Source organism: Oncorhynchus nerka, unplaced genomic scaffold (assembly GCF_034236695.1).
Source record: "Oncorhynchus nerka isolate Pitt River unplaced genomic scaffold, Oner_Uvic_2.0 unplaced_scaffold_1869, whole genome shotgun sequence".
NCBI lineage: Eukaryota > Metazoa > Chordata > Actinopteri > Salmoniformes > Salmonidae > Oncorhynchus > Oncorhynchus nerka.
Genome location: NW_027039452.1, coordinates 1 through 18,636, shown reverse-complemented (window position 1 = coordinate 18,636; position 18,636 = coordinate 1). Strand labels below are relative to the sequence as shown.

General features: G+C 46.6%; 1 protein-coding gene across 1 annotated transcript in view; it reads right to left on the bottom strand.

Annotated features, from left to right (window-relative positions):
• Positions 1–11,824, bottom strand: part of LOC135567659 (lysine-specific demethylase phf2-like) — a gene marked incomplete at both ends in the record, with an annotated part of 41,562 nt that extends 29,738 nt beyond the window's left edge. Inside the window, 2 exons of the mRNA XM_065014961.1 lie at positions 10,987–11,103; positions 11,459–11,824. Coding sequence (XP_064871033.1) covers positions 10,987–11,103; positions 11,459–11,824 — 483 coding nt within the window. The remainder of the gene's footprint in view (positions 1–10,986; positions 11,104–11,458) is intronic.
• Positions 11,825–18,636: the final 6,812 nt, after the last annotated feature.

Here is an 18,636-nt window from a genome sequence, read left to right as displayed (position 1 = left end):
CCCCTCTCTCCCTGTCTGGTACAGGTACCTCCACCACACTCCCCCTCTCTCCCTGTCTGGTACAGGTACCTCCACCACACTCCCCCTCTCTCCTTGTCTGGTACAGGTACCTCCACCACACTCCCCCTCTCCCCCTGTCTGGTACAGGTACCTCCACCACACTCCCCCCTCTCTCCCTGTCTGGTACAGGTACCTCCACCACACTCCCCCTCTCCCCTGTCTGGTACAGGTACCTCCACCACACTCCCCCTGTCTGGTACAGGTACCTCCACCACACTCCCCCTCTCCCCCTGTCTGGTACAGGTACCTCCACCACACTCCCCCTCTCCCCCTGTCTGGTACAGGTACCTCCACCACACTCCCCCTCTCCCCCTGTCTGGTACAGGTACCTCCACCACACTCACCCCTGTCTGGTACAGGTACCTCCACCACACTCCCCCCTGTCTGGTACAGGTACCTCCACCACACTCCCCCTCTCTGGTACAGGTACCTCCACCACACTCCCCCTGTCTGGTACAGGTACCTCCACCACACTCCCCCTGTCTGGTACAGGTACCTCCACCACACTCCCCCTCTCTCCCTGTCTGGTACAGGTACCTCCACCACACTCCCCCTCTCCCCTGTCTGGTACAGGTACCTCCACCACACCCCCTCTCTCCCTGTCTGGTACAGGTACCTCCACCACACTCCCCCTCTCCCCCTGTCTGGTACAGGTACCTCCACCACACTCCCCCTGTCTGGTACAGGTACCTCCACCACACTCCCCCTCTCCGGTACCTCCACCACACTCCCCCTCTCTCCCTGTCTGGTACAGGTACCTCCACCACACTCCCCCTCTCCCCTGTCTGGTACAGGTACCTCCACCACACTCCCCCTGTCTGGTACAGGTACCTCCACCACACTCCCCCTCTCCCCCTGTCTGGTACAGGTACCTCCACCACACTCCCCTGTCTGGTACAGGTACCTCCACCACACTCCCCCTCTCCCCCTGTCTGGTACCTCCACCACACTCCCCCTCTCTCCCTGTCTGGTACAGGTACCTCCACCACACTCCCCCTCTCCCCTGTCTGGTACAGGTACCTCCACCACACTCCCCCTCTCCCCTGTCTGGTACAGGTACCTCCACCACACTCCCCTCTCCCCTGTCTGGTACAGGTACCTCCACCACACTCCCCCTCTCTCCCTGTCTGGTACAGGTACCTCCACCACACTCACACATCTCTGTTCACCGCCTGTCTTGGTCTGTCTCCCCCTGTCTCCCCCTCTCTGTTCACTGTCTGTCTCCCCCTGTCTCCCCTGTCTGTCTTGGCCTGTCTCCCCCTGCCTGTCTCCCCCTGCCTGTCTCTCCCTGTCTGTCTTGGCCTGTCTCCCCCTGTCTGTCTTGGCCTGTCTCCCCTGTCTGTCTTGGCCTGTCTCCCCTGTCTGTCTTGGCCCGTCTCCCCCTGTCTGTCTTGGCCCGTCTCCCCCTGTCTGTCTTGGCCCGTCTCCCCCTGTCTGTCTTGGCCCGTCTCCCCCTGTCTGTCTTGGCCCGTCTCCCCCTGTCTGTCTTGGCGTGTCTCCCCCTCTCTGTTCACTGTCTGTCTTGGCCTGTCTCCCCCTGTCTGTCTTGGCCTGTCTCCCCTCTCTGTTCACTGTCTGTCTTGGCCTGTCTCCCCCTGTCTGTCTTGGCCTGTCCCCCCTGTCTGTCTTGGCCTGTCTCCCCTCTCTGTTCACTGTCTGTCTTGGCCTGTCTCCCCTGTCTCCCCTCTCTGTTCACTGTCTGTCTTGGCCTGTCTCTCCCTGTCTGTCTTGGCCTGACTCCCCCTGTCAGTCTTGGCCTGACTCCCCTGTCAGTCTTGGCCTGTCTCCCCCTGTCTGTCTTGGCCTGTCTCCCCCTGTCTGTCTTGGCCCGTCTCCCCCTGTCTGTCTTGGCCTGTCTCCCCTGTCTGTCTTGGCCTGTCTCCCCTGTCTGTCTTGGCCTGTCTCCCCCTCTCTGTTCACTGTCTGTCTTGGCCTGTCTCTCCCTGTCTGTCTTGGCCTGTCTCCCCCTGTCTGTCTTGGCCTGTCCCCCCTGTCTGTCTTGGCCTGTCCCCCCTGTCTGTCTTGGCCTGTCTCCCCCTCTCTGTTCACTGTCTGTCTTGGCCTGTCTCCCCTCTCTGTTCACTGTCTGTCTTGGCCTGTCTCTCCCTGTCTGTCTTGGCCTGACTCCCCCTGTCAGTCTTGGCCTGTCTCCCCCTGTCTGTCTTGGCCTGTCTCCCCCTCTCTGTTCACTGTCTGTCTTGGCCTGTCTCCCCCTCTCTGTTCACTGTCTGTCTCCCCCTGTCTCCCCCTCTCTGTTCACTGTCTGTCTTGGCCTGTCTCTCCCTGTCTGTCTTGGCCTGACTCCCCCTGTCTGTCTTGGTCTGTCTCCCCCTGTCTGTCTTGGTCTGTCTCCCCCTGTCCGTCTTGGCCTGTCTGTCTTGGCCTGTCTCCCCCTGTCTGTTCACCATCTGTCTTGGCCCGTCTCCCCCTGTCTGTCTTGGCCTGTCTCCCCCTGTCTGTCTTGGCCTGTCTCCCCCTGTCTGTCTTGGCCTGTCCCCCTGTCTGTCTTGGCCTGTCTCCCCTGTCTGTCTTGGCCTGTCTCCCCCTGTCTCCCCGTGTCTGTCTTGGCCTGTCTCCCCCTGTCTGTCTTGGCCTGTCTCCCCCTGTCTCCCCGTGTCTGTCTTGGCCTGTCTCCCCCTGTCTGTCTTGGCCTGTCTCCCCCTGTCTGTCTCGGCCTGTCTCCCCATGTCTGTCTTGGTCTGTCTCCCCCTGTCTGTCTTGGTCTGTCTCCCCCTCTCTGTTCACCATCTGTCTTGGCCTGTCTCCCCTGTCTGTCTTGGCCTGTCTCCCCTGTCTGTCTTGGTCTGTCTCCCCCTCTCTGTTCACCATCTGTCTTGGCCTGTCTCCCCCTGTCTGTCTTGGCCTGTCTCCCCTCTCTGTTCACCATCTGTCTTGGTCTGTCTCCCCCTGTCTGTCTTGGCCTGTCTCCCCCTGTCTGTCTTGGCCTGTCTCCCCCTCTCTGTTCACCATCTGTCTTGGCCTGTCTCCCCTGTCTGTCTTGGCCTGTCTCCCCTCTCTGTTCACCATCTGTCTTGGCCTGTCTCCCCCTGTCTGTCTTGGCCTGTCTCCCCCTCTCTGTTCACCATCTGTCTTGGCCTGTCTCCCCCTGTCTGTCTTGGCCTGTCTCCCCCTCTCTGTTCACCATCTGTCTTGGTCTGTCTCCCCCTGTCTGTCTTGGCCTGTCTCCCCCTGTCTGTTCACCATCTGTCTTGGCCTGTCTCCCCCTGTCTGTCTTGGCCTGTCTCCCCCTCTCTGTTCACCATCTGTCTTGGCCTGTCTCCCCTGTCTGTCTTGGCCTGTCTCCCCTCTCTGTTCACCATCTGTCTTGGCCTGTCTCCCCCTGTCTGTCTTGGCCTGTCTCCCCCTCTCTGTTCACCATCTGTCTTGGCCTGTCTCCCCCTGTCTGTCTTGGCCTGTCTCCCCCTCTCTGTTCACCATCTGTCTTGGTCTGTCTCCCCCTGTCTGTCTTGGCCTGTCTCCCCCTGTCTGTCTTGGCCTGTCTCCCCCTGTCTGTTCACCATCTGTCTTGGCCTGTCTCCCCCTGTCTGTCTTGGCCTGTCTCCCCCTCTCTGTTCACCATCTGTCTTGGCCTGTCTCCCCCTGTCTGTCTTGGCCTGTCTCCCCCTCTCTGTTCACCATCTGTCTTGGCCTGTCTCCCCCCTGTCTGTCTTGGCCTGTCTCCCCCTCTCTGTTCACCATCTGTCTTGGTCTGTCCCTTTTCTGTATCTGACCTAACTCAACCTGTTCTGTATCTGACCTAACTCAACCTGTATCTGACCTAACTCAACCTGTATCTGACCTAACTCAACCTGTATCTGACCTAACTCAACCTGTATCTGACCTAACTCAACCTGTATCTGACCTAACTCAACCTGTATCTGACCTAACTCAACCTGTTGTGTATCTGACCTAACTCAACCTGTTGTGTATCTGACCTAACTCAACCTGTATCTGACCTAACTCAACCTGTATCTGACCTAACTCAACCTGTATCTGACCTAACTCAACCTGTATCTGACCTAACTCAACCTGTATCTGACCTAACTCAACCTGTATCTGACCTAACTCAACCTGTATCTGACCTAACTCAACCTGTATCTGACCTAACTCAACCTGTATCTGACCTAACTCAACCTGTTGTGTATCTGACCTAACTCAACCTGTATCTGACCTAACTCAACCTGTTGTGTATCTGACCTAACTCAACCTGTTGTGTATCTGACCTAACTCAACCTGTATCTGACCTAACTCAACCTGTATCTGACCTAACTCAACCTGTATCTGACCTAACTCAACCTGTATTTGACCTAACTCAACCTGTTGTGTATCTGACCTAACTCAACCTGTATCTGACCTAACTCAACCTGTATCTGACCTAACTCAACCTGTATCTGACCTAACTCAACCTGTATCTGACCTAACTCAACCTGTATCTGACCTAACTCAACCTGTATCTGACCTAACTCAACCTGTATCTGACCTAACTCAACCTGTTCTGTATCTGACCTAACTCAACCTGTATCTGACCTAACTCAACCTGTATCTGACCTAACTCAACCTGTTCTGTATCTGACCTAACTCAACCTGTATCTGACCTAACTCAACCTGTATCTGACCTAACTCAACCTGTATCTGACCTAACTCAACCTGTTCTGTATCTGACCTAACTCAACCTGTATCTGACCTAACTCAACCTGTATCTGACCTAACTCAACCTGTTGTGTATCTGACCTAACTCAACCTGTTGTGTATCTGACCTAACTCAACCTGTTGTGTATCTGACCTAACTCAACCTGTTGTGTATCTGACCTAACTCAACCTGTATCTGACCTAACTCAACCTGTATCTGACCTAACTCAACCTGTATCTGACCTAACTCAACCTGTATCTGACCTAACTCAACCTGTTGTGTATCTGACCTAACTCAACCTGTTGTGTATCTGACCTAACTCAACCTGTTCTGTATCTGACCTAACTCAACCTGTTCTGTATCTGACCTAACTCAACCTGTTCTGTATCTGACCTAACTCAACCTGTATCTGACCTAACTCAACCTGTATCTGACCTAACTCAACCTGTCCTGTATCTGACCTAACTCAACCTGTATCTGACCTAACTCAACCTGTATCTGACCTAACTCAACCTGTTCTGTATCTGACCTAACTCAACCTGTATCTGACCTAACTCAACCTGTATCTGACCTAACTCAACCTGTATCTGACCTAACTCAACCTGTATCTGACCTAACTCAACCTGTATCTGACCTAACTCAACCTGTATCTGACCTAACTCAACCTGTATCTGACCTAACTCAACCTGTATCTGACCTAACTCAACCTGTATCTGACCTAACTCAACCTGTATCTGACCTAACTCAACCTGTATCTGACCTAACTCAACCTGTATCTGACCTAACTCAACCTGTATCTGACCTAACTCAACCTGTTGTGTATCTGACCTAACTCAACCTGTTGTGTATCTGACCTAACTCAACCTGTATCTGACCTAACTCAACCTGTATTTGACCTAACTCAACCTGTATCTGACCTAACTCAACCTGTTCTGTATCTGACCTAACTCAACCTGTATCTGACCTAACTCAACCTGTATCTGACCTAACTCAACCTGTTGTGTATCTGACCTAACTCAACCTGTTGTGTATCTGACCTAACTCAACCTGTTGTGTATCTGACCTAACTCAACCTGTTGTGTATCTGACCTAACTCAACCTGTATCTGACCTAACTCAACCTGTATCTGACCTAACTCAACCTGTATCTGACCTAACTCAACCTGTATCTGACCTAACTCAACCTGTTGTGTATCTGACCTAACTCAACCTGTTGTGTATCTGACCTAACTCAACCTGTTCTGTATCTGACCTAACTCAACCTGTTCTGTATCTGACCTAACTCAACCTGTTCTGTATCTGACCTAACTCAACCTGTATCTGACCTAACTCAACCTGTATCTGACCTAACTCAACCTGTCCTGTATCTGACCTAACTCAACCTGTATCTGACCTAACTCAACCTGTATCTGACCTAACTCAACCTGTTCTGTATCTGACCTAACTCAACCTGTATCTGACCTAACTCAACCTGTATCTGACCTAACTCAACCTGTATCTGACCTAACTCAACCTGTATCTGACCTAACTCAACCTGTATCTGACCTAACTCAACCTGTATCTGACCTAACTCAACCTGTATCTGACCTAACTCAACCTGTATCTGACCTAACTCAACCTGTATCTGACCTAACTCAACCTGTATCTGACCTAACTCAACCTGTATCTGACCTAACTCAACCTGTATCTGACCTAACTCAACCTGTATCTGACCTAACTCAACCTGTTGTGTATCTGACCTAACTCAACCTGTTGTGTATCTGACCTAACTCAACCTGTATCTGACCTAACTCAACCTGTATTTGACCTAACTCAACCTGTATCTGACCTAACTCAACCTGTATCTGACCTAACTCAACCTGTATCTGACCTAACTCAACCTGTATCTGACCTAACTCAACCTGTATCTGACCTAACTCAACCTGTTCTGTATCTGACCTAACTCAACCTGTTCTGTATCTGACCTAACTCAACCTGTTCTGTATCTGACCTAACTCAACCTGTATCTGACCTAACTCAACCTGTATCTGACCTACCTCAACCTGTATCTGACCTAACTCAACCTGTTCTGTATCTGACCTAACTCAACCTGTTCTGTATCTGACCTAACTCAACCTGTATCTGACCTAACTCAACCTGTATCTGACCTAACTCAACCTGTTGTGTATCTGACCTAACTCAACCTGTTGTGTATCTGACCTAACTCAACCTGTATCTGACCTAACTCAACCTGTTGTGTATCTGACCTAACTCAACCTGTTGTGTATCTGACCTAACTCAACCTGTTGTGTATCTGACCTAACTCAACCTGTATCTGACCTAACTCAACCTGTATCTGACCTAACTCAACCTGTATCTGACCTAACTCAACCTGTATCTGACCTAACTCAACCTGTATCTGACCTAACTCAACCTGTATCTGACCTAACTCAACCTGTATCTGACCTAACTCAATCTGTTGTGTATCTGACCTAACTCAACCTGTATCTGACCTAACTCAACCTGTATCTGACCTAACTCAACCTGTATTTGACCTAACTCAACCTGTATTTGACCTAACTCAACCTGTATCTGACCTAACTCAACCTGTATCTGACCTAACTCAACCTGTATCTGACCTAACTCAACCTGTTGTGTATCTGACCTAACTCAACCTGTATCTGACCTAACTCAACCTGTATTTGACCTAACTCAACCTGTATCTGACCTAACTCAACCTGTATCTGACCTAACTCAACCTGTATCTGACCTAACTCAACCTGTATCTGACCTAACTCAACCTGTTGTGTATCTGACCTAACTCAACCTGTATCTGACCTAACTCAACCTGTATTTGACCTAACTCAACCTGTATTTGACCTAACTCAACCTGTATCTGACCTAACTCAACCTGTATCTGACCTAACTCAACCTGTATCTGACCTAACTCAACCTGTATCTGACCTAACTCAACCTGTATCTGACCTAACTCAACCTGTATCTGACCTAACTCAACCTGTATCTGACCTAACTCAACCTGTTCTGTATCTGACCTAACTCAACCTGTTCTGTATCTGACCTAACTCAACCTGTTCTGTATCTGACCTAACTCAACCTGTATCTGACCTAACTCAACCTGTTCTGTATCTGACCTAACTCAACCTGTTCTGTATCTGACCTAACTCAACCTGTATCTGACCTAACTCAACCTGTATCTGACCTAACTCAACCTGTATCTGACCTAACTCAACCTGTTGTGTATCTGACCTAACTCAACCTGTATCTGACCTAACTCAACCTGTATCTGACCTAACTCAACCTGTTGTGTATCTGACCTAACTCAACCTGTATCTGACCTAACTCAACCTGTATCTGACCTAACTCAACCTGTATCTGACCTAACTCAACCTGTATCTGACCTAACTCAACCTGTATCTGACCTAACTCAACCTGTTGTGTATCTGACCTAACTCAACCTGTATCTGACCTAACTCAACCTGTTCTGTATCTGACCTAACTCAACCTGTTCTGTATCTGACCTAACTCAACCTGTTCTGTATCTGACCTAACTCAACCTGTATCTGACCTAACTCAACCTGTCCTGTATCTGACCTAACTCAACCTGTCCTGTATCTGACCTAACTCAACCTGTATCTGACCTAACTCAACCTGTTCTGTATCTGACCTAACTCAACCTGTTCTGTATCTGACCTAACTCAACCTGTTCTGTATCTGACCTAACTCAACCTGTATCTGACCTAACTCAACCTGTATCTGACCTAACTCAACCTGTATCTGACCTAACTCAACCTGTATCTGACCTAACTCAACCTGTTGTGTATCTGACCTAACTCAACCTGTTGTGTATCTGACCTAACTCAACCTGTTGTGTATCTGACCTAACTCAACCTGTTGTGTATCTGACCTAACTCAACCTGTTGTGTATCTGACCTAACTCAACCTGTATCTGACCTAACTCAACCTGTATCTGACCTAACTCAACCTGTATCTGACCTAACTCAACCTGTATCTGACCTAACTCAACCTGTATCTGACCTAACTCAACCTGTATTTGACCTAACTCAACCTGTATCTGACCTAACTCAACCTGTATCTGACCTAACTCAACCTGTATCTGACCTAACTCAACCTGTTCTGTATCTGACCTAACTCAACCTGTTCTGTATCTGACCTAACTCAACCTGTATCTGACCTAACTCAACCTGTATCTGACCTAACTCAACCTGTATCTGACCTAACTCAACCTGTTCTGTATCTGACCTAACTCAACCTGTTCTGTATCTGACCTAACTCAACCTGTATCTGACCTAACTCAACCTGTATCTGACCTAACTCAACCTGTATCTGACCTAACTCAACCTGTATCTGACCTAACTCAACCTGTATCTGACCTAACTCAACCTGTATCTGACCTAACTCAACCTGTTGTGTATCTGACCTAACTCAACCTGTTGTGTATCTGACCTAACTCAACCTGTTGTGTATCTGACCTAACTCAACCTGTTGTGTATCTGACCTAACTCAACCTGTTGTGTATCTGACCTAACTCAACCTGTATCTGACCTAACTCAACCTGTATCTGACCTAACTCAACCTGTATCTGACCTAACTCAACCTGTATCTGACCTAACTCAACCTGTATCTGACCTAACTCAACCTGTATCTGACCTAACTCAACCTGTTGTGTATCTGACCTAACTCAACCTGTTGTGTATCTGACCTAACTCAACCTGTATCTGACCTAACTCAACCTGTTCTGTATCTGACCTAACTCAACCTGTTGTGTATCTGACCTAACTCAACCTGTATCTGACCTAACTCAACCTGTATCTGACCTAACTCAACCTGTATCTGACCTAACTCAACCTGTATCTGACCTAACTCAACCTGTTGTGTATCTGACCTAACTCAACCTGTTGTGTATCTGACCTAACTCAACCTGTATCTGACCTAACTCAACCTGTATCTGACCTAACTCAACCTGTTCTGTATCTGACCTAACTCAACCTGTATCTGACCTAACTCAACCTGTATTGTATCTGACCTAACTCAACCTGTATCTGACCTAACTCAACCTGTTCTGTATCTGACCTAACTCAACCTGTTCTGTATCTGACCTAACTCAACCTGTTCTGTATCTGACCTAACTCAACCTGTATCTGACCTAACTCAACCTGTATCTGACCTAACTCAACCTGTATCTGACCTAACTCAACCTGTATCTGACCTAACTCAACCTGTATCTGACCTAACTCAACCTGTATCTGACCTAACTCAACCTGTATCTGACCTAACTCAACCTGTATCTGACCCTAACTCAACCTGTATCTGACCCTAACTCAACCTGTATCTGACCTAACTCAACCTGTATCTGACCTAACTCAACCTGTATCTGACCTAACTCAACCTGTATCTGACCTAACTCAACCTGTATCTGACCTAACTCAACCTGTATCTGACCTAACTCAACCTGTATCTGACCTAACTCAACCTGTATCTGACCTAACTCAACCTGTATCTGACCTAACTCAACCTGTATCTGACCTAACTCAACCTGTATCTGACCTAACTCAACCTGTATCTGACCTAACTCAACCTGTATCTGACCTAACTCAACCTGTATTTGACCCAACTCAACCTGTTCTGTATCTGACCTAACTCAACCTGTATCTGACCCAACTCAACCTGTTCTGTATCTGACCTAACTCAACCTGTATCTGACCTAACTCAACCTGTATCTGACCTAACTCAACCTGTATCTGACCTAACTCAACCTGTATCTGACCTAACTCAACCTGTATCTGACCTAACTCAACCTGTATCTGACCTAACTCAACCTGTCCTGTATCTGACCTAACTCAACCTGTCCTGTATCTGACCTAACTCAACCTGTCCTGTATCTGACCTAACTCAACCTGTCCTGTATCTGACCTAACTCAACCTGTCCTGTATCTGACCTAACTCAACCTGTCCTGTATCTGACCTAACTCAACCTGTATTTGACCTAACTCAACCTGTATCTGACCTAACTCAACCTGTATCTGACCTAACTCAACCTGTATCTGACCTAACTCAACCTGTATCTGACCTAACTCAACCTGTATCTGACCCAACTCAACCTGTTCTGTATCTGACCTAACTCAACCTGTATCTGACCTAACTCAACCTGTATCTGACCTAACTCAACCTGTTCTGTATCTGACCTAACTCAACCTGTATCTGACCTAACTCAACCTGTTCTGTATCTGACCTAACTCAACCTGTATCTGACCTAACTCAAACTGTCCTGTAGCGTACCTTATATTTCCACTTGGCTTCCGTCTGTTTCTTGTTCTGTTCTCGGATCTCAAACTTCTCCAGGTCGTTCTGCTTACAGGTGTCCTTTTCCGACATGCTCAGGACATTCTTAGTCGCCTGGGAAGCAGGTAACACAGACATGACATCATATAGGTGATAAGTAACTGCTGCTAACCGTGTGTATGTGACCAATACAATTTGATTTGATATGAGGTAGAGTAGGACAGGTCAGCTTGCATGGTCTCACCTTGCCGCCCCCCCCACCTTACCCTTCTTGGGTTGGTCCATCTAGGCCTATAGGGGTGTGTTTGTTACAGGCCCAGTCAGGTTAAACAGGTTAAACAGGTTAATAGCTCACCTTGCCCCCCCCCCCCCCACCTTACCCTTCTTGGGCTGGTCCATCTAGGCCTATAGGGGTGTGTTTGTTACAGGCCCAGTCAGGTTAAACAGGTTAAACAGGTTAATAGCTCACCTTGCCCCCCATCTTTCCTTTCTTGGGCTGGTCCATCTTGCTGAGGATGTCCTTGGCGTGAGACTCCAGAGCTGCCAGGCTGGAGGGCTTCGACGGAGGGGGGGGAGGAGGAGCAGGGACTTCCTTCTCTTTCTTTCCTTTCTTCTTCCCTCCCTCCTTCGCTTTGGGGACCTTGGGAGGTTTGGGGACCTTTGGAGGTTTTGGTGGCTTGGAGGCCTTCTTCCTGGCTGGTTTCTCCCGAGGAGGAGGGGACGGGGAGGGGTGGCTGGAGGGGGAAGTAGGGTCCTCAGGCTCTAATGGGGCAGCAGGGGGTTCCTCCACAGGAGCCTTGCTACTCGAATCACTCTTAATGGCTTTAGCCGCATTCTGGACAACAACAAAACGGTCAGTTACCAAGATGTCTTTATCCGAGGACACTCACTTCACAATTTCCTCTCCTTATATTTTACACTGAACCATGACAACAGTCTGAGCTGTACGTTCATAGACCCTTTAGTAACCCAGTTCACTACAACACCCATAATGCAGCTGGGAGGTCATTTCTGTACTGTAACTATAAAGGGCTCTGCAAACAGAGCGTCGTATACGGTCCCAGAAATTATGCTGCACAATGTATATAGTATCACACAGAGAGCGACGCAAACAGAAAACACTCAGAGCGTAGAGTGTGTAGTGTGTAGACTGTAGTGTGTAGACTGTAGTGTTCAGAGCGTAGAGTGTGTAGTGTGTAGACTGTAGTGTGTAGACTGTAGTGTGTAGACTGTGTAGTGTGTAGACTGTGTAGTGTGTAGACTGTGTAGTGTGTAGACTGTGTAGTGTGTAGACTGTGTAGTGTGTAGACTGTAGTGTGTAGACTGTGTAGTGTGTAGTGTGTAGACTGTGTAGTGTGTAGACTGTGTAGTGTGTAGACTGTAGACTGTAGTGTGTAGACTGTGTAGTGTGTAGACTGTACTGTGTAGACTGTGTAGTGTGTAGACTGTGTAGTGTGTAGACTGTGTAGTGTGTAGACTGTAGACTGTAGTGTGTAGAGTGTAGACTGTACTGTGTAGACTGTGTAGTGTGTAGACTGTGTAGTGTGTAGACTGTGTAGTGTGTAGACTGTGTAGTGTGTAGACTGTGTAGTGTGTAGACTGTGTAGTGTGTAGACTGTGTAGTGTGTAGAGTGTAGACTGTAGTGTGTAGACTGTGTAGTGTGTAGACTGTGTAGTGTGTAGACTGTGTAGTGTGTAGTGTGTAGAGTGTACTGTGTAGACTGTGTAGTGTGTAGACTGTGTAGTGTGTAGTGTGTGTAGAGCGTAGAGTGTGTAGAGTGTAGACTGTGTAGTGTGTAGACTGTGTAGTGTGTAGAGTGTAGACTGTAGTGTGTAGACTGTGTAGTGTGTAGAGTGTACTGTGTAGACTGTGTAGTGTGTAGACTGTGTAGTGTGTAGACTGTACTGTGTAGACTGTGTAGTGTGTAGACTGTGTAGTGTGTAGACTGTGTAGTGTGTAGAGTGTAGACTGTAGACTGTAGTGTGTAGACTGTGTAGTGTGTAGACTGTGTAGTGTGTAGACTGTAGACTGTAGTGTGTAGACTGTAGACTGTAGTGTGTAGACTGTGTAGTGTGTAGTGTGTAGACTGTACTGTGTAGACTGTGTAGTGTGTAGACTGTGTAGTGTGTAGAGTGTGTAGTGTGTAGAGTGTAGACTGTAGTGTGTAGACTGTAGTGTGTAGACTGTGTAGTGTGTAGACTGTACTGTGTAGACTGTGTAGTGTGTAGACTGTGTAGTGTGTAGAGTGTAGACTGTAGTGTGTAGACTGTGTAGTGTGTAGTGTGTAGACTGTGTAGTGTGTAGACTGTAGTGTGTAGACTGTGTAGTGTGTAGAGTGTAGACTGTAGTGTGTAGACTGTGTAGACTGTGTAGTGTGTAGAGTGTAGACTGTAGTGTGTAGACTGTGTAGTGTGTAGTGTGTAGACTGTAGTGTGTAGACTGTGTAGTGTGTAGAGTGTAGACTGTAGTGTGTAGACTGTGTAGTGTGTAGACTGTAGTGTGTAGACTGTGTAGTGTGTAGACTGTAGTGTGTAGACTGTGTAGTGTGTAGACTGTGTAGTGTGTAGAGTGTAGACTGTAGTGTGTAGACTGTGTAGACTGTGTAGTGTGTAGTGTGTAGACTGTGTAGTGTGTAGAGTGTAGACTGTAGTGTGTAGACTGTGTAGTGTGTAGACTGTAGTGTGTAGACTGTGTAGTGTGTAGTGTGTAGACTGTAGTGTGTAGACTGTGTAGTGTGTAGAGTGTGTAGTGTGTAGACTGTGTAGTGTGTAGTGTGTAGACTGTAGTGTGTAGACTGTGTAGTGTGTAGTGTGTAGACTGTAGTGTGTAGACTGTGTAGTGTGTAGACTGTAGTGTGTAGACTGTGTAGTGTGTAGACTGTAGTGTGTAGACTGTGTAGTGTGTAGACTGTGTAGTGTGTAGACTGTAGTGTGTAGACTGTAGTGTGTAGACTGTAGTGTGTAGACTGTAGTGTGTAGACTGTGTAGTGTGTAGACTGTGTAGTGTGTAGACTGTAGTGTGTAGACTGTGTAGTGTGTAGACTGTGCAGTGTGTAGAGTGTAGACTGTAGTGTGTAGACTGTGTAGTGTGTAGACTGTAGTGTGTAGACTGTGTAGTGTGTAGTGTGTAGAGTGTAGACTGTAGTGTGTAGACTGTGTAGTGTGTAGACTGTAGTGTGTAGACTGTGTAGTGTGTAGACTGTGTAGTGTGTAGAGTGTAGACTGTAGTGTGTAGACTGTGTAGTGTGTAGACTGACTGTAGTGTGTAGACTGTAGTGTGTAGACTGTGTAGTGTGTAGAGTGTAGACTGTAGTGTGTAGACTGTGTAGTGTGTAGACTGTAGTGTGTAGACTGTGTAGTGTGTAGACTGTGTAGTGTGTAGAGTGTAGACTGTAGTGTGTAGACTGTGTAGTGTGTAGACTGTAGTGTGTAGACTGTGTAGTGTGTAGTGTGTAGAGTGTAGACTGTGTAGTGTGTAGACTGTGTAGTGTGTAGACTGTGTAGTGTGTAGAGTGTAGACTGTAGTGTGTAGACTGTGTAGTGTGTAGACTGTAGTGTGTAGAGTGTAGACTGTAGTGTGTAGACTGTGTAGTGTGTAGACTGTGTAGTGTGTAGTGTGTAGAGTGTAGACTGTAGTGTGTAGACTGTGTAGTGTGTAGTGTGTAGACTGTGTAGTGTGTAGACTGTGTAGTGTGTAGACTGTGTAGACTGTGTAGTGTGTAGACTGTGTAGTGTGTAGACTGTGTAGTGTGTAGAGTGTAGACTGTAGTGTGTAGACTGTGTAGTGTGTAGTGTGTAGACTGTGTAGTGTGTAGACTGTGTAGTGTGTAGACTGTGTAGACTGTGTAGTGTGTAGACTGTGTAGTGTGTAGACTGTGTAGTGTGTAGACTGTGTAGTGTGTAGACTGTGTAGTGTGTAGACTGTGTAGTGTGTAGACTAATTTTGCACGCCCAATTTTTCAGTTTTTGATTTGTTAAAAAAGTTTGAAATATCCAATAAATGTCGTTCCACTTCATGATTGTGTCCCACTTGTTGTTGATTCTTCACAAAAAAATACAGTTTTATATCTTTATGTTTGAAACCTGAAATGTGGCAAAAGGTCGCAAAGTTCAAGGGGGCCGAATACTTTCGCAAGGCACTGTATATATACTGATTGTTTAAAGCAAAATGACCAAAACTTTTTTCAGATGGGGACCCTGACCAATCAAATTCCATCTAATATTAGACCTGATCAAAAGTTGTTTTATTTCACCTTTATTTAACCAGGTAGGCCAGTTGAGAACAAGTTCTCATTTACAATTGCGACCTGGCCAAGATAAAGCAAAGCAGTTCGACACATACAACAGAGTTACACATGGAGTAAAACAAACATACAGTCAATAATACAGTATAAGAATAAGTCTATATACGATGTGAGCAAATGAAGTGAGAAGGGAGGTAAAGGCAAAAAAAAAAGGCCATGGTGGCGAAGTAAATACAATATAGCAAGTAAAAACACTGGAACGGTAGATTTAATTCTAGATTTAATTTTGGATTGGAGATGCTTAATGTGAGTCTGGAAGGAGAGTTGAAAGTCTAACCAGACACATAGAATATGTGAACAACTACAAATCAGAACCGTCCAGAGTAGTGTGGGCAGTGATCGGTTGAAGCCAGATGAATTCCATCTAATATTAGACCTGATCAGCAGTTATATAATCAGAGCTTAGACAATTCTCAGGCTGACTCTTTTCTCTGTATATATCAATTATGTTGCTCTTGCTGCGGGCGATTCCCTGATCCACCTCTACGCAGACGACACCATTCTATATACTTCCGGCCCGTCATTGGACACTGTGCTATCTAACCTCCAATCGAGCTTCAATGCCGTACAACACTCCTTCCGTGGCCTCCAACTGCTCTTAAACGCTAGTAAAACCAAATGTATGCTTTTCAACCGTTCGCTGCCTGCACCCGCACGCCCGACTAGCATCACCACCCTGGATGGTTCCGACCTTGAATATGTGGACATCTATAAGTACCTAGGTGTCTGGCTAGACTGTAAACTCTCCTTCCAGACTCATATCAAACATCTCCAATCGGAAATCAAATCTATAGTCGCCTTTCTATTCCGCAACAAAGCCTCCTTCACTCACGCCGCCAAACTTACCCTAGTAAAACTGACTATCCTACCGATCCTCGACTTCGGCGATGTCATCTACAAAATTGCTTCCAACACTCTACTCAGCAAACTGGATGCAGTTTATCACAGTGCCATCCGTTTTGTCACCAAAGCACCTTATACTACCCACCACTGCGACTTGTATGCTCTAGTCGGCTGGCCCTCGCTACATATTCGTCGCCAGACCAACTGGCTCCAGGTCATCTACAAGGCCATGCTAGGTAAAGCTCCGCCTTATCTCAGTTCACTGGTCACGATGGCAACACCCATCCGTAGCACGCGCTCCAGCAGGTGTATCTCACTGATCATCCCTAAAGCCAACACCTCATTCGGCCGCCTTTCGTTCCAGTTCTCTGCTGCCTGTGACTGGAACAAATTGCAAAAATCGCTGAAGTTGGAGACTTTTATCTCCCTCACCAACTTCAAACATCAGCTATCTGAGCAGCTAACCGATCGCTGCAGCTGTACATAGTCTATCGGTAAACAGCCCACCCAATTTACCTACCTCATCCCCATACTGTTTTTATTTATTTACTTTTCTGCTCTTTTGCACACCAATATCTCTACCTGTACATGACCATCTGATCATTTATCACTCCAGTGTTAATCTGCTAAATTGTAATTATTCGCCTACCTCCTCATGCCTTTTGCACATTGTATATAGACTCTCTTTCTTTTTTCTACTGTGTTATTGACTCCATGTGTAACTCTGTGTTGTTTGTGTCACACTGCTATGCTTTATCTTGGCCAGGTCGCAGTTATAAATGAGAACTTGTTCTCAACTAGCCTACCTGGTTAAATAAAGGTGTTCTCAACTAGCCTACCTGGTTAAATAAAAGGTGTTCTCAACTAGCCTACCTGGTTAAATAAAGGTGTTCTCAACTGGCCTACCTGGTTAAATAAAGGTGTTCTCAACTAGCCTACCTGGTTAAATAAAGGTGTTCTCAACTAGTCTACCTGGTTAAATAAAGGTGTTCTCAACTGGCCTGCCTGGTTAAATAAAGGTGTTCTCAACTAGCTACCTGGTTAAATAAAGGTGTTCTCAACTGGCCTACCTGGTTAAATAAAGGTGTTCTCAACTAGCCTACCTGGTTAAATAAAGGTGTTCTCAACTAGCCTACCTGGTTAAATAAGGTGTTCTCAACTGGCCTACCTGGTTAAATAAAGGTGTTCTCAACTAGTCTACCTGGTTAAATAAAGGTGTTCTCAACTGGCCTACCTGGTTAAATAAAGGTGTTCTCAACTAGCCTACCTGGTTAAATAAAGGTGTTCTCAACTAGCCTACCTGGTTAAATAAAGGTGTTCTCAACTAGCCTACCTGGTTAAATAAAGGTGTTCTCAACTAGCCTACCTGGTTAAATAAAGGTGTTCTCAACTAGCCTACCTGGTTAAATAAAGGTGTTCTCAACTAGTCTACCTGGTTAAATAAAGGTGTTCTCAACTAGCCTACCTGGTTAAATAAAGGTGTTCTCAACTAGCCTACCTGGTTAAATAAAGGTGTTCTCAACTAGCCTACCTGGTTAAATAAAGGTGTTCTCAACTAGCCTACCTGGTTAAATAAAGGTGTTCTCAACTAGCCTACCTGGTTAAATAAAGGTGTTCTCAACTAGCCTACCTGGTTAAATAAAGGTGTTCTCAACTGAGCCTATCTGGTTAAATAAAGGTGTTCTCAACTAGCCTACCTGGTTAAATAAAGGTGTTCTCAACTAGCCTACCTGGTTAAATAAAGGTGTTCTCAACTAGCCTACCTGGTTAAATAAAGGTGTTCTCAACTAGCCTACCTGGTTAAATAAAGGTGTTCTCAACTAGCCTACCTGGTTAAATAAAGGTGTTCTCCAACTAGCCTACCTGGTTAAATAAAGGTGTTCTCAACTGGCCTACCTGGTTAAATAAAGGTGTTCTCAACTAGCCTACCTGGTTAAATAAAGGTGTTCTCAACTAGCCTACCTGGTTAAATAAAGGTGTTCTCAACTAGCCTACCTGGTTAAATAAAGGTGTTCTCAACTAGCCTACCTGGTTAAATAAAGGTGTTCTCAACTAGCCTACCTGGTTAAATAAAGGTGTTCTCAACTAGCCTACCTGGTTAAATAAAGGTGTTCTCAACTAGCCTACCTGGTTAAATAAAGGTGTTCTCAACTAGCCTACCTGGTTAAATAAAGGTGTTCTCAACTAGCCTACCTGGTTAAATAAAGGTGTTCTCAACTAGCCTACCTGGTTAAATAAAGGTGTTCTCAACTAGCCTACCTGGTTAAATAAAGGTGTTCTCAACTAGCCTACCTGGTTAAATAAAGGTGTTCTCAACTAGCCTACCTGGTTAAATAAAGGTGTTCTCAACTAGCCTACCTGGTTAAATAAAGGTGTTCTCAACTAGCCTACCTGGTTAAATAAAGGTGTTCTCAACTGGCCTACCTGGTTAAATAAAGGTGTTCTCAACTAGCCTACCTGGTTAAATAAAGGTGTTCTCAACTAGCCTACCTGGTTAAAT